General features: G+C 38.6%; 1 protein-coding gene across 1 annotated transcript in view; it reads right to left on the reverse strand.

The window, feature by feature from the left end:
- Positions 1-966: 966 nt before the first annotated feature.
- The window catches only part of SDC2 (syndecan 2), a 133,738-nt gene continuing 117,959 nt past the window's right edge, over positions 967-16,745 (reverse strand). Inside the window, exons 3-5 of the mRNA XM_036754097.1 lie at positions 15,008-15,141; positions 5,119-5,254; positions 967-3,375 (exon numbers count right to left, since the gene is read on the reverse strand). Of these exons, the coding sequence (XP_036609992.1) occupies positions 3,212-3,375; positions 5,119-5,254; positions 15,008-15,141 (434 nt within the window). The 3' untranslated portion in view covers positions 967-3,211. The remainder of the gene's footprint in view (positions 3,376-5,118; positions 5,255-15,007; positions 15,142-16,745) is intronic.

Below are 16,745 nucleotides of genomic sequence, written 5' to 3' on the forward strand. Positions count from 1 at the left end.
TGCCCCTAATTTACCTGTTCACTGGCTCATTTATTAATCGGATTCTTTCCCTTGTGGCCAAAAAGTGCTGATGTGCTGTGCCTACTTCAAGTCAAACATCTAAGTGTCTTATCTGTGCAAGGCCACGGCTGTGTTGGGCATAAAGACAAAGAAAAGACCTTACCCTTCAGTTTGCAATCCGCTGAAGAAATTCCCAGTATACCCATATCAAGCACAATCCCAGGTGTTCTGGAGTGGTTAGGAAGCACTGCCAATTGTACAGATGGAAGAGAGGAATCAAGGAAGGCATCGCAGAGGAAGTGGCCCCTGACAAGCCTTGAAGGATCAATTAAACACCAAGCATTTATTAAGAACTTATTATATGCCAGGCATTGTGAATGGAGACAACTATTAAACTACAGAGGTCTCAACCCTCAGAGACTGCATCATTTTTTTTAATTGGATCGATCAGGAAAAATTAATTCATTGGTAGAGAGTAATTTACCCTTAAGGATATGATCCACTAAGTATTTATTCAAGCCTTACCATAATTTTTTATTTGTAAGACTACAGGTCCTTTTTGGAGCTAAGCTCAGTTTTACTAGTCAAATCAAATGTTTGATCCCCAGTAATGTATTTTTCAATGGCAGATGGAATCTTTAAAAAACAAAAAAAGAACTCATCCTGTCTTCATTTATACAGAACTTGGGGAAATTTCCAAGTATCTGTTACTACATGCCCTAAACACAAGTGACACTCAAAAAGAGGAAGAAAATATTGTTTTCTTCTAGTAGTTAGTCAAACAGCAAGAATTCAAGATGCATTTTAATATTTACTTTTTAAGTTTTCCCTGACTCCAGTGACTACAGCTAATAGTATTTGTATACTGCATTTTGAAAAAAAACAAAGCAAAACAAAACAAAAATACAACCTAAGAACAAACATCATACAGTGGAAGAAAATTGGATGTCAGACTGTACAAATGAATTTTTACTTTAGGCATGACAGACTTTATTTTGGCACTTTAACAAATACTTTGCTTTACAGCAGTGACAAAATATTTGCCAGAAATTTCCCTTTCCTGGCACAGTGTTTCCAAGCAATTTTTTCTAGGATTTGAATTTCACTGCCTTCTGTACAATGAGAGGTATTTCCACTACATTCTTAACTTTTTAGTAATGGATGGACATTGAATAGCTTCAAAACATGCTGTTATTTCCTTTTCATCAGTTTTTTTTTAAAAAATGAGATTGTTTCTACACTCATGGGACATAAACTTGAGTGTTAAGGCCATTGGAGTTTAAAAAGATGGTGCTCTGGTGTCTGCTTTTTAGGGGACCTTGAAGCACTGTGAGAGTTCAAAGAAGCCCCCAGAAAAATGGATCATCCTTTATTAGTGAGTTGCATGCTGGAAAAGTCTGACTACTGATATTTTGTTCCTAAATTGGTGGGTCAGAATTAAAAAAGAGAGAAAGCTTTGGTAAAACTGAAGCAGGTGATGTCCAAAGGATAAACACAGTAGAGACACACACCATTTTCTTCCCATACTATATACATTGTTTTCCATTTGTACGAATCCTTAACAGCCAGGCCTTTCTGTCATGTAGAAAGAGGCAATTCTACCTTCTTTGGAGGGAACTAAGCTAGTCCATCTTTTATACCTCTGTTAAGCTTTCAGGAGAGAGTTAAAGCGGTTTTTAAAGGTAAATCAAATCAATGACTAAGCCTCAGATACTGAATTCAGGAAAACCCCTTTCATACCTTTGGAACCTATAGTCCTGAAAGAGTTATTTGCAAAAAGCACTCATCTACCTCATATTGCCAGCAGCTATTCTATTGAGGTTGCAAGCCTCATAATTCATTGGCAACCTTCCAAATTTCTATACCAACACACACAAGCTGATATATCCGGGTTTCCACTGATTAATTCAAAAGGGAGTCTTGCTACAAAACAGCCTCATCCATGTCTTCTTTGGTCTTGAGTTACAAATAGCACCCCCTGAAATCAAACCCACGTCATCCTTGATAATAAACAGAATCATAAGCCAATGGGAAGGGTACATTTGGTCGAAAAAATATAAAATTTATAGCAATGACATTTTCCATATTAGGCCACATGATTTATTCAGTAGTGTTTATGTTCCCAAATTACAATTTATGTCTATCCATAAGACTACAAAAGTTACCATTAGAATTGTCTGTGCTTATAAAATACCAACTTCTTTTTTTTTACTGTTATATATACTCATTAACACCAGTCTGCGACAAGTTACATAGAATCATAGGCACTTCAAAGGCTTAAAAAGACGTTTACAACTTAAATGCATGTTTTTAAAGAACAAAAACTGATTTTTTTTCTTTAAACCCCTACTCGTACCTTCAAATTGCAAGAAATTAACAAATACAGTGACCAGAGGAATCTGTAGCAACGTCTCAGAATACTGTTAAGAGTCTTTGGGTCTGCTTAGGTTTGTCAGTAACTTACACCAGCTCTTCCTGATGGAAGATCTGATTAGTAAAGATATGACTATACAGTTTTGTGATAAGAACCCAATTTTACACATTAATCTGCTGTTGCAAATCTGTCTGCAGCTACAGGTACACTGAGAAACAAAGCAAGTGTAAAATGGATATTCCAACACTCAGAAATTTATACAAAGTGGAGGTGAAGTTGACATCTCTGAAAATTACATTTACACTAAATTACCGTTATCTGAATTATCCAAAGACAAATTGCACCATGACAGCTACAAAAGGTATATTGGGCGGGGACAGGAGAGGGTGATAAGGGGGGTGGGGGAAGGGAGAAAAAGGAGCAGGGGAGAAAAACAGATAAATTAATGAAATAAGACTAACTTGTAAGACTGATCTGAGACATGCTGACAAAAATTAAACAACTTTCATCATCGAACCATAGGATAAAACAATCATATCATTGTTTTCATATTTACGCATAAAGGTTTAAAATGATTCCGTGAACATCGAGGTTTTTCTTTTTATAAAATAATATTTTGCCACTGCTATTCACAGAACACTGCAGATGTTAAGTTTTAATTTTATGTTGTTCTAAAGGAATACATGAAAAGTTTTAAATACAATGGGACTTTATCATAAAGGTGCCAGAATGGCTCTTTAATGAAAAAAAAAAACCAAAGATCTTCATTATTCTATGCAAAAGCTTTTATTTTAAAAAGTTCAGTGATCTCATAAATAGAGACACTAAATGGGAGTTTCACGCATAAAACTCCTTAGTAGGTGCCTTTTGATAAGCAGCACTGGATGGTTTCCGTTCTCCAAGGTCATAGCTGCCTTCATCCTTCTTTCTCATGCGATATACCAACAGCAAGATAAGGAAAATTGCAAAGAGAAAGCCAATAACTCCACCAGCAATGACAGCTGCAAGACAACAAAAGAAAGACTACCATCAAAAGAGATGTAAGGATGCAGAAACGAGATTTATCAGGCTGAATGCATTTGTACTTTTACAAAGGATTTCATTCTCACACTGAACCTCTATGAAACTAGCTAGATGTAATGAAGCAACTGGGTAATTATGCAAAGCTGGTGGTCTTGGGGAAGGTAGGATACTTTCTTTGATTAGTGTTAACAATATCCTCCAAAAGTCTCAACCCGAAGATAAATTTGGCCATGATTATTAAACCGCAGCAAACTCTGTACTCTGAAATACTGTAATCTTTTCAATACTACAATTTCATATCTGAATTGTCTTAATTATCCTTCTTTTAACTGATGGGTTTCTATTTACATTCATTTCATTTCCTAAGGAGGGTCATGAAAAAAGAATTTATTTTGTTCTTTCAATTACTTTTCTAGTTCCAGATTTCTTTCTGCCATTTAATTTATCAGATATTCTTAAATCCACCTAATTATCTGAGGTGAAAATCCACTTAAAATCAGAAGAAATCAGAGATTAGGTTCTTAAGAACTGTCTGTAACTATTCATGCAAAATATGAAAAAAATGGAGATCAGTCACTTTCCTAGATATAACTCTGATCTCTCTATTCTGCTCCCTAAAGTTATTAAAATAGAGTATTTGGGGGGAATCTCCTACCACCAACACATCAATTATATATATATGTATATATGTATATGTGTGTGTATATATACATACATATATATATGCGTGCATGTATGTATGTATGCAGAGAGAGAGGGAAAGAGAGAGAGCAAGCATATGATGCAACAGGGAAATATTGCCTGCTATAAATGCCAACCCAAAATTAGCTATACAGATGATGGTGTTATCACTCCAAAAATGATCATTTTTTTCGTACTAGGTAGTATCCTTTAAAGACAACTAATTTAAAACTGAAGATTTAACACCAGGCATTTTTTAAATGGGTCATTTCTCACACTAACTACAATTTTAATAAATACCACAAATCTAAAGCTCTATAACATGCAACACAGGTTGGCTTCCAAGTTTACATATTGTCATTGGGTTTTCAGTTGCTCAGGAATCCTCTGAGTCTAGCTATAAAACATATGGAGTACACAGATAGAGTGAAAAGCCTCCTCTCATGCATCTTGACTGAAATTTGTAGCCAGCTTATCAATGACCACTGGCAAATTCTTGTGGGTAGCCATTCTGAATAGCAATCTTGGGACGACAAAAAAGAAAAAAAACAGGTCTCCAGCAGAGTGATTGCTAAGTTAAATCAACAAAGCAACAAATGGCATCTTTCCCCCACATATTTGAAAGTCGGTTCAGTGCCAGTCTAGTCCAAAGAGTTCAAAATATGCTTCATAGCTAACTTAGGACTAAATTATCCCAGGGCTCTTTTGGATTAAAGATGAAATGGAGCCAGGGTGGACTTCGCAAAGCCCCTCTAAAACGATCTTTCCTCTTCTTTGGCTTCTCTTTGTTATGTCCACCAGACCCTTCCCTGAAGATTGGCTGAGCTTCTCACCATGGATGATGAGGAAAGATTTTTAGGATTGCCTGGGACAGGATGGTGAGTCCCAGCCCAGAGGTAACTCAACATTCCTTTGGTTATGGATTTCTCTACTGTGTATTTATTGACCTTTCATACCTCTGTCTCCCACCTTCTTCTCCATATGTTCTGTACTGAGGTATGGGAAGAATGGAGCTGGCTAATGGACAAAAAGCAACTCACCGGCGAGTACTTCTGTCCTCTTAAAAAGATTGTCTGAGTGCTTCTCCGTATACACGTTCGTATCCTCATCAGCTGCCTCAATCTTGGTGCCAGAGTCTGAGATGCGAACCTCCTCCTTGTCAATTTCTTCAGGGGACTGAAGTAGAGGGGAAAAAAAGGGAAAGAATTTTCAAGCCAAAAACTCACTAGATGAATTCTCGAGGCCATAGTTACATGTGCATTATAATGCTCTCTGCCATTATTTAGGAAATGATCATGGAAGGCAGTAGTCCTAATTGTCATGTCAACATAAACGGTAGAAAGGGATACAGATCAGTCTATAGATCCCAGAGCTGGGAAGGACCTCAGAGGCCACGTGTAGGCCAAATCTCTCATCTTACAAACGGGAAACAAAGGCCAAAGTGACCTGCCCAAGAGCACATAGGGAATAAAGGGCAGAAGCAGGCTTGAACCCAGGTCTTCTGACTCTGAAACCAGTGTTTTTCTTTCCTCTCTCATTCGGTACCTCTCATATACATCTACAAATGAAAAGATCACCAGGTTTGGAGGGAGAGCCCCCAAGGTTAGAATCAAGACTTTGCTACTTATAACTTGTGTGACCTCATAAAAATCTACCTGACTGTCACAAGTGAAAATCCACTTAACGATCAAATAAATCATCAGATGATAGCAGAAATCACATTTTTAAGGCCTATATGTATTATTCTGCAAAATATGAAAAAAAGTTCACCTCTCTGATGCTCAGTTGCCTCAACCGCAGATGATGTCTAAGGCCCCTCCCTGCTCTAAACTAATGATCTGCACTCTCTATCAACTTATCTGACTCCCCATTCCAACTCCCTCCCCCAACTGCTCCACTGAAACTGTTCAATAGTCACCAATTCTTCCCATGACTTTCAAGGGCACAGGACAGGAATTCAGAGGTCCAGCTTCCAGTCAATAAACATTTATTAAGCACCTACTATGTGCTAGCCTCTGCATGCTAAGCACTGAGAATTCTCTCAAGGAACTACATACAAACAATTATGTACAGGTAAACTACAAACAGGATAAAGTAGAAATAATTAAGAGGGAAGGTTAAGGGTGGTCCTTACCAGCTTCTCCAATTACTAGCTCTGTGACCCAAAGCAAGTCACTTGACCACACAATCTCAGCTTTTTTATCTGTAAAATGATGAGTCGGATAATCTCCAAGTTCCCTTTGAACTATATCATTGCCCCTTTTCTATGTTCCCCAGTTTACATCTCTAGAGTTGATCTTTCACTCAGGTTCAGTTCTATATTCCCAGATGTCTGCATTTACATATACCATGATGACAAACTGATCACTGTTGTTCAGTCATTCAGTTGCCTTCATGACCCAACTGCCCATGGATTTTTTTTTCCACCAACACACTACAGCGGTTTGCCATTTCCTTCTTTAGCTCATTTTACGGATAAGCAAGCTGAGGCAAACAAGGTAAAGTGAGCTGCACAAGGTCACACAGCTAGTAAGTGTCTGAGGCTGGATTTGAACTCAGGTCATCCTGACTCCAGGTCCAGATCTCTATCCACTAAGCCATCTAGCAGTCCTAAATTGATCATGTCTAACATTAAATTCATGATCATCACCAAGAAACCACCTTTTCTTCCAAGTTTCTGCCATTTTCCTAGCACCTCGGGACCCAAACCTTGGTGTCATCTTGGACTCCTTCCCAGTGCCATTTTTTTTCTTTCATCACCCTTTCAAATGTGTCTTCTTTTTCTATCCCAGGTCCTCATGACCCCATGCTTGAATTATTTGGGCAGTTTCCTCACTAGTCTTCCTGCTTCCTTCTTTTTTCTTGTTCCAACATGAAGCTATTAGTTACTGTCTCCTAACTGGCCCCCCACATATGACCTGTATATTCTAATTTTCTCCCCTATTCTTTTTTTTCCCCTTTCTGTTCTCTACATGTGGAATATCATCTCCCTTCATCAATTCGAATCTACCCACCTCTTCTGAGGTACATCCCTGGCTACCCAGCTCACTGTGATATGACCTCACATGGCACTTAATGTAAATTACTCAATCAAATGCTTGGTGGTGTGTTGGCTTGTAATGCCCCTGAGTTGTTTCTCCATCAACTTATCTTCCCAGATAGGAACATGTTTTCCACTTCTTTTGTATCTCCTATGTTCCTTAGCCCAGAATGAGCACAGAACCAGAGCTTAATAAAATACAAAAATGTTAAATCTGGAAAGGATATGAGAGAGCATCTAATCCAATGATAATACCCAATCACTTCTGTGTTACAGCTAAGGGTTTTTGGAGTGGGAAAGGGATTTTAAAAAAATTTTAACAGCATCCTGTTCATTTGAAATATAATTTAACACGTCAGGGTGGCCTGAATAAATGGGATTCCAAAGACACGGCTGGTGTATTTAACTAATGACATTGTTGTTATGGTTGTCATTTAGTCATGTCTGATTTGGTGGTTTCTTTGCAAAGATACTGGAGTGGTTTGCCATTTCCTTCTCCAGCTCATTTTACAGATGAAGAAACTGAGGCAAACAAGGTTAGGGTCACACGGCTAGTAAGTATCTGAAGCCAAATTTGAACGCAGGAAGATGAGTCTTTCTGACTCCAGACCCGGTGCTCTATCCACTGCATTACCTAGCTTGCCCTTAATGATAATGAGGATATAAAAATAATAATAATAATAATAACAACATGCTTTAAGGTTTGTAAAGCACTTATCTTGTTGTCTCTTTTGATTCTTACAATACCCTATAAGATAGATGCTACTACTAGACCCATTTATACAGATGAAGAAACAGGCTGGCATGAGTCAAGTGACTTGCCAAGAGTCATACAGTAAGCTTCAGAGGCAGGATTGGAACTTGGATCTTCTTGACTCTAAGTCTAGACACTCTAAGAACTATGCCACCCAGGTACCTCAAAGGTCCCTGTAGAATTTATATTATATTAACATTGAATATGAATGAGTCAAGAGTATAAAATGTCTGTCAAAATGCTAATGTAATCTCTGGCTATGTTAACTAATACAAAGTATAGTGAATAAGATGGTTGAGAATCCCACCATTTCCTGTTAAAAGCAAGCCAAAGACGGAGTATGGGGCTTAGCTATGGACACCATATTTTCAGAAGGCTATGACCAGTTGGACTGCACAAAATTAGGGGAAGGAACTAGGCATGTTTTATTCTGGAGAATATAAGGGTTTTTTTTGGCAGGGAGGAGTGAGGAGAAGGAGGAGAAGAAGGAAAGGGAACATGATTAGTGTCGTAAAATACTACCTCACAAATGAAAAGTTAGGACCAATGGCAGCATGATACAGGAAGTCATGTTCCAACTCAGTATAAGGAAGAACATCTTAATAATTAGAACCATTTAATAGTCTGATTTGTTGCTAATGGAGACAATGCTTTTCCTGTCATAAGAGACCTCCAAATAAAGTTTGGCTGACTACTTGTTGGAGATGTTTGTGAGGGGATTCATATCTCAAGTAAAGAGTTGTACTAGAGAATGGTGTCAAACTCATACAGAAACAGATCCCTGCTGGTATTTTTTATTTATTTTGTTAAACAACAACCAGTGATTTTTAATCTGGTTCAGGTCTCACTAAGGAGTTTTCAGGCCACTTGAGGTAGGTCAGGAGTTTGACACCTCTGAACTATATGATCTTTAAGGTTATAGGATTCTGATTCTAGGATTTAACAATTACTGAAGTCTCTTTTAGCTCTAAAATTCTAGTTCTGCTATACACACAAAAAGTTAATGAAATAATAAATGAACTAACTTGAAGTTTATCCAGAAGATTTTATTTTAGGAAGCATCATTCATCTGTCTTTTTTCAATTAGAAAAATCATAATGGATGAAAAGTGAATACGATAACCCACATTCTATTGTGTAACCTCTTAAAGTCACTTAACTTTTCTGGGACTGAGTTTTTTCATCTGCAAAAATGAGTTGACTCAATGGTTTCTAAGTCCCTTCCAGATCTATGAGATCCTATGAACTTATAAATAGAAATATCAAAACAATAGACTTGCCAGTTACTTTGAGTATCTGGTTTCCATATCTCCATGTGTTTGACATTTAAAGAAAATTGTTTTAGCATGGTTACATTTATAGGAATTGTATATTACTATATCTTAGTCTTTTCCATATTTCCCATCTAAATACGAGGCCTAACCATCTGGACCACCATCATCAAATCTAATTGTGAGTACAAGAGGAAGTATGGATTGTATGAAAAATAAAGTATAAATCTTTAGAGAACCTAAAGAACCTGAAATAAGTCTCGTTAAAGCCTAAAAAGCAGATAATGATGATAGGCCATGAACCCAAATGCATGGTGCTAGACATCGGTAATATAGGGCTCCTAGTTACAATAAAGTTAGAGGGGAAAACAATTTAAAGGAAAAGCAACAAATCTGATAAAGAGGTCTTGCAAAGCCACGTGTTATGATGACACATAAAACAGACGGTGAAAAGTTGGGGTGGAGATTTGGCTGGGGTCTACAAATGCCAAAGACGGATCCACAAATTTACAGAATTTGAGAGCTAGAATCTTTGACCTTCAAGGTTGGCTGCTCAATTCTTCTCATTTTACAGATGAAGAAACAGAGGTTAAGTGATTTTGTCCAAGGCCATATAGAGCTAGTCAGGTGGCAAAGTTGGGATTAAAACTAAGTCTGCAGGGTCCTGCTAGTCCGGTGCTCTTTTACATACCCCTAAAAATAATTTAAAATGGAAAAAAATAAAAGAGGAAGGCATGAATTAGTGACTAGCAGAAGTTACACCTCTCTTGTCTCTGATGAGATGGCTCTTCCCATGACCTCCATTTAAGGAAGGCAGTCTGCCTATCTCTGTCTCATTTTGCTCCAGGCTGCACCTCTACCATGCCCCCAGCTTTGCATCTTGATGCTCTCTCTGGCCCTGGAATTCAGTCATTGGAAGCACCCTCCATCTCTGCAGCTTCTCCTAAAATCTCCACTTAAGGAAGGCATCCAGGCTAGCCTTGTCTCATTTCTCTCCAGCCTGAATTCCAGTCTATCTATACTATCCCCTCTCCCTCACCTGTTTCTCAATTTCCTTATACAGGTTATCTGCTCTCTTTAGAATGTAAACTCCTTGAGGGGAAGGACTGTTTTTCTTTTCTGCTTATGTATGCATTCCCGGTGCCAGGCACACAGCAAGCACTTAATAAATACTGGTTTTGTTGACTTGACAGGTTAAGTTTATGAGCTTGTCATATGACACTACTACTAACAGCAGTTTCTCAATAAACAACTCTCTGCTACTAGAGCTATCAGAAAGTTTGATATCCTTACCTTCCAAACCTTAAGAAATTACATGCAGCCATGACTCTCAACCTGACATGAATCACAGTTAAAGGACGATGGAAAAATTATCTTCTCATTGCAACATGAGGTGCTCCCAAGAGCTTGATTAACTACATTCTAGAGTAAGTCTAGGAACAATTTAGTAGCTCACAAAGAATTCCCAGGCCTTCATATGCCAAGACAAAGTCAAAGAGAAATGGCAAATTTAATTTGCAATACATAATAGACTGAGTTCATTCCATTTCTCAAATGTCTTATGCTCAATTCTTCTTTCCAAGATATCTCAATAGAAGCCTGGATTTGACTGGCTGTCCTGCAGGCAGAGACACAGCTCAATTATTCCAGGAATAATTATCCAGTTTGTGGATTATCTAGGTCCTAAGTCCATGGATCTTTCAGTCATTTCACTGGGGAACACGGCTGAACTTAATGGCTGAAATGAAATTGGCAGATCAACTTTGAATTTAACTTTTCTATGCCATCCTTGTCCCATACTAAAGTTAATTGTATGAAATTTTCCTTGGGTTCTAACTGCCCTTAAGTCATCTATGCTGGAACACCTACCACCTCTGATTTAGCTCCATGGCCATGCAAAAGACATAATACATTTCTGTTTGCAGGAATATGGCCTGCTATGAGCAGCATCCCTGAGATTGATGATCAACCCTCAATTTCCCCCAAATCTCAAAACATTCTGAATAGCTTGTTCCCTTTAAATTTTAACAGATTGGGTATAGAGAAATGGGCGCAGGACTACAAGACTGTATCATTAAGAGAAAAATAAATCATTGTAAGATATAGAAAGTAACAATATGCTGTTTCGATGCCTTAGAAGTTCCATATGTCTGCCAAATCAAATTAAGACTAGGCAGCATAAGCAATTAAATGCAGCCAATTAAAGATTTGTCACATCCATCTCTAGTTTGAATTCCACAGAAATGAAATGGGACTAATGGATGGGCAAGCCTTTGCTTAAACAAACACCTGACTGCTTCCCAGTTGTTTATAATTTAATAAGTAGATAGACTGTCAAAACACTGACATGCAATATCCTGCATCAGTGCCACAGTGAAGCTAAGGGAAACTTTTGAATTCAAAATGTATATAGAACACAACACATCGTTCAAAATCCTGGAGGCAACATTAATTGCACCACGTAGCTACATACAGAATTTTCAATCAATGTGATTTATGGTAGGACCTCTTTCATCACATTTGGCAACCTAAGTGATGAATGGCTTAACTGTGTTTAGGTATCCTTAACTTCTGAACTTTTTGATCTGGTAACTGTTTGCATCCTTTGCCTTGATCTTATATCAATAAAGAGTTTGCAGAGTCACCAGAAAAGACCAGAATTGATTTTTCAATCAGACCGTATTATGTTCAAAATATTTCTCCCCCTTTCTGTCATAGATCTGACATCTTTATTAATAATGTGACTAACTCAACCAAGAGGGCTGGTTTTGCCTAAAACTTGCCGGTCTTGAGGTTTGATTACCAAAACCTACATGTTAAAATCCTTCACTAAAGCAAAATTAAAAGGTAGGAAATGGCAAAAACTTAGCAGCAGCAATAATCCTGGATAGACAACCAGACTGGAATTTGGTAGCTCCATAATTAATTCTTTATCATTTGTACTTTTTCTTCTTCCTCCTCTTCTCTTTTCCTTCCTCTTCCCCCACTTTGTCCCTCTCTTCCCCCTTCCCTTTTCCCTTCCTCTCTTTCTTTCTTCCCTCTACCCTCTTTTTCCTTCCTCCCTTTTCTGACTTCTTCTCCTTCCCTCCTTTCTACTCTCCTTCCTTCCCGTCCTGCTCCATCCCCTTTTCATTTTTCCAGTCCTCTATTCCACTTTTTCCCCATTCAATAAACATTTATTGAGCACTCACAAGAGACACGTTAGTAACTGCGGGGGAAAGACAAAAGTAATTAGCCAACAGTTCTTTGCCCACCTTTCCCTTCTCTGCCTCAAATCTGTCAATGGCACCAGTTTATGCTGCTATCCCAGTGGCAGCCAGAACCACAGGGCTTGCTGACTCCTGCATGACATTGAATTCTTGAGTCCAGCTTCATTCAGGTCTACAGTTCACCACTCGTACAAAGGATGCTGGTCATGAGATGCAATAGTAAACTCCCAAGAATTCTCCCAAATGGAATTAAACAAAAAGAGTAGTGACTCATACACACTCAGGCCTTAAGCAAGAAGCTATAAATGAGAGGATTCCACCCCTTTATATATATATATATATATATATATATATATATATATATAAGAAACATGGCAGTGGGTAGTGAGAGGCAGTATGGTGTAGTACAGGGGTGGGAAACCTGTGGCCTCAAGGCCACATGTGGCCCTCTAGATCCTCAAGTCTGGCCCTTTGACTGAATCCAAACTTTGTAGAACAGATCCTCTTAATAAAAGGATTTGTTCTGTAAAACTTGGACTCAGTCAAAAGGTCGGACCTAAGGACCTAGAGGGCCACATGTGGCCTCATGGCAGCAGGTTCCCCAACCCTGCAGAGGACTGGTTTTGGAGACATGAAGATCTGGGTTCATATCCCACCTCTGACACTTGCTATTTTTGTGGGACTATGAACGAGTCACTTAACCTAGAGGGAATGTTGGCTAGTACACTGGACTTGGCGTTAGGAGACCTGAACACAAATCCTTCTTCACATTAACTGTGTGATCCTGGGAAAGTCAGTTAAGCCCCTCTTAGTCTCAGTTTCCCCATATTTAAGATGAGGATAATAACATCATCTACTTCCCAGAGTTGTTGTGAGGAACAAAGGAGATAACACATAAATTACTTTGCAAACCTTACAGCATTAACCTGTGTTTCATTTTGTTGTGGTTTAGTTGTTTCAGTCATGTCTGACTCTTTGGAAACCTTTTGGGAAGATTTTCTGGGCAGAGACACTAGAGTGGTTTGCCACTTCCTCCTCCAGCTCATTTTACAAATGAGGATACTGAGGCAAACAGGGTTAAGCGACTTGCCCAGAGTAAGACAGCTATTAAGTGTCTGAGGCCGGATTTGAATTCAGGAAGATGATTCTTTGTGATTCCAAATGCAGTGCTCTAACCATTAGGCCACCAAGCCGCCTATGCTTCGGTTTCGGCATCTGTACAATGAAGGGGTTGGACTGGATGGCCTCTAAGTTCCCTTCTAGCTTTAAATCTATGATGCTAAAATCCTATAACTTGTCCTTGGACTGTTTGTATCTGAATCCCACTAGAAATAATAGAATGAGATAAGAATCACGAATGACTTGACAAAGTGTTGGAAAGGTTGTGGCAGGCTTGGGATCTCACAACAATCCCAGGAGGTAGGTACTATAGGTCTTAATTTGTCCTGTTTTACATGAAAAAACAAACTTAGGAGAGTAAGTGACTTGCCTACCACCACACAGCTAAGAGGTATTTGAACCCAAGCCTTCCTGACTCCAGTTTCAGCACTGTACTTTGTCTTGTAATTACACTGGTGTACTTCGGCATAGCCACTTTTCTAGAGAGCTACACATCACACCCCTTAATATCCAGCTCTTGAAAACACAAAGGGGACAGGAATGGAGAATGTTGATCATAGTTTCAGATAGATTACCACCAGGGGAAAGTCAACTTTAAAGACACAAAGACTACTGATGGTGAATCAGTACTATAATTAATGGGTACAAAAATTTGTTGTTGGTAACTCACTTCAGTCCAACTCTTTGTGACCTCTTTGGGATTTTCTTGGCAGAGATACTGGAGTGGTTTGCCAAGGGCCGCTAAGTGGTGCAGCTGATAGTGTGCCAGGCCTGGAGTCAGAAAGATCCGAGTTCAAATGCAGCCTCAGACACTTACTAGCTGCATGGCCTTAGGCAAGTCACTTAACGATGTTTGCCTGAGTTTCCAAAGATCTGTAATAAAACCATTTAAGAAGACTCATACTCCTCACCCATCACATACTTCATTTTTTTTTTCAGGAGAAAGGGGGTTAGACCAGTGATTTCTTTGGTATAGGGCAAAGGTGTCAAACAAAAGGTCCCCAATACCGTGGCCCAAAACAGATCAAAATATAACTGGAAAACATTTATAATAAAAATACAGTCTAAAGGGTTCCTTACCCCCAATTTCCTATTTGGGTTTGACACCACTGGAAAGGGAACAAGTGAAATGAACTTGCAAGTGTTTGCATATAAATGTACTTGGTGAAATGAAAGCTGAAAAATGAATTTCTTGGCTTTGGGGTTTAAACTCTAAATGAACTGAAAAGACTTTGTTTTGTTCTTCTCATATGTGCCGTCTACATTTTTGCTTGTAAGCCCCTAGAGGACACAGATCATTTTCTCAACATCTATGGAAAAATAGGGGCAGCTCAGAGATACACATATGTGGACAAATTGACAGGTAAAAAGAGGACTGTCATGAAGAGCAACAAGGCAGGCCCAGTACAATTAGTAATATACCTTTAAGAAATTATGTAAAGATGGGACTTTAAAAGGGGTCTCTCAAAATGGTCTATCCATGACGATTTTTAAAAACCCAAACAATGAAGACATTAGGATGATCATGAATGCACACCTTTGTCTGAGCAGGAATCTTAGTCTGAATTTTCACTGTAGTTGTCTCAACTTTTGGAACATCACTAGTGAATGATATCTTTGGAATTGTTCTGGATGTTGGCATCTGTGGACTTTCTACTTCCTCCTCAGCTCCTAAAATAACAAACAAAAATCAATATGAGAAATAGGAAACAGAGTTAGAATGTTATCTGACCCTGAGAATAGTGCTATTCTTATAAAATATTCAACTTTCATTTATCTGGCTCCAATTTTCCTTTGGGGATGAAAGAGTCTAAGAATTGGATTTTATTGGTATAGGGAACTCTCACATGAGAAATCTCCCTCTACCAATGCAGGTTGGTAGCTTCTCTAAAGCTTATTATAGTTTTTTAGAGTTGCGTAAAGCACAGAGAAGTTAAGCGATTTGCCCAGTCACATTGCCAGCATGTGTCAGAAGGGAGATTTGAACCCAGATCTTCCTGGTGCTTAAGGCTAGATCTCCATCTAATTTTTTGCATCGTCTCCTAATCTCATGATGTTAGGAGGAAAAGTGATGCAAAGGTGGGATCTGGTGCTGTAACACCAATGCTACTAGAAGCTGCTGTGGAGATGCAAGACCAACAACACCAGCACACAGGAGAACTGCTAGCACAGGATTCTTTGATCTGCTTTTCCAAGGAAAGCAACTTCAAGGGGTTTACAATTTCACTTTAATTAAACATACATATATCATTCACTTAGGTAAAGGGAAAAAGTCAGCACCCTGAACTTCAAATAAAACACAAACAGAAATTATAAGCAGAAATTATATAAATAGAGCAAATAACACAAATCAGCAGACAGGGCTTCTAACTGTCTGCACAGAGCAATACATACATAGTTACCAGAGAGAGAGAAGCACCAACATCTGGGTTTTCAAAGTTAGGGGGCTCCTTAACAGCTACTCGGAGTCTTGTCTGGTCAAATCACATGAACACTCTTCTACTGAGTACGCCCCAAAGCAAAATGCTAACCTCAGAGTATATATTACACTTCTTCAGGGTCAGAGGGCGTCACAACCATGTGACTCAAACTCCTGTGACTTAGGCTTTCTTGTGACTTAAGGAGGTAATCAAAGACTTGATTCAATCAAAGGCAAGGCTCAATCAAAGGTACTTGATTGCCTCAGTGCTGAGAAACGCTCCAAAAGAAAAAACAGTAAAAAAGTCCCACTTTGCTTGCCATTACAGGTGCTCTGAAGAGTATTTTCAATTTCTTCCATTTTCTAGTCTTCTTACCTAGAGACCACTGTCCTTCCATTTCAGAGCTACCTTCTGACTTGTATCTTTTTTTTTGAGAGGCAGTTGTGGTTAAGTGACTTGCTCATGGTCACACAGCTAATAAGTGGATTTGTATAATTCTTAAAGGTTTATGACATTCAACCTCAGTGTTCTTTTCAAGGTTAATTATTTTCTAGATACATATGAAAAGTCAACCAACATCTTCAGAATCCTTTTAATTACCTTGAATGGGTAGCCAAAGAAAACAGCAGTATTGTGAGCCTATATTGGATTAATAAAATGAGCACTTCAGAAACACCAAGACAGCCATTCCTGATATCTTTTTGTGTCTGTCCTTTGCTTTTGATTTCTACTAACCTAGTTGAGGGCCTTATCCCCTCCTTCCAGATTACTGATTGCAACAGTCTCCTAATTATTCTTTCTGCCTCTGATCTCCTGCCTTTCTGATCTCTCCTAATTCTCCCTATCATGCAACTT

Source organism: Trichosurus vulpecula, chromosome 1, assembly GCF_011100635.1.
Source record: "Trichosurus vulpecula isolate mTriVul1 chromosome 1, mTriVul1.pri, whole genome shotgun sequence".
Lineage (NCBI taxonomy): Eukaryota > Metazoa > Chordata > Mammalia > Diprotodontia > Phalangeridae > Trichosurus > Trichosurus vulpecula.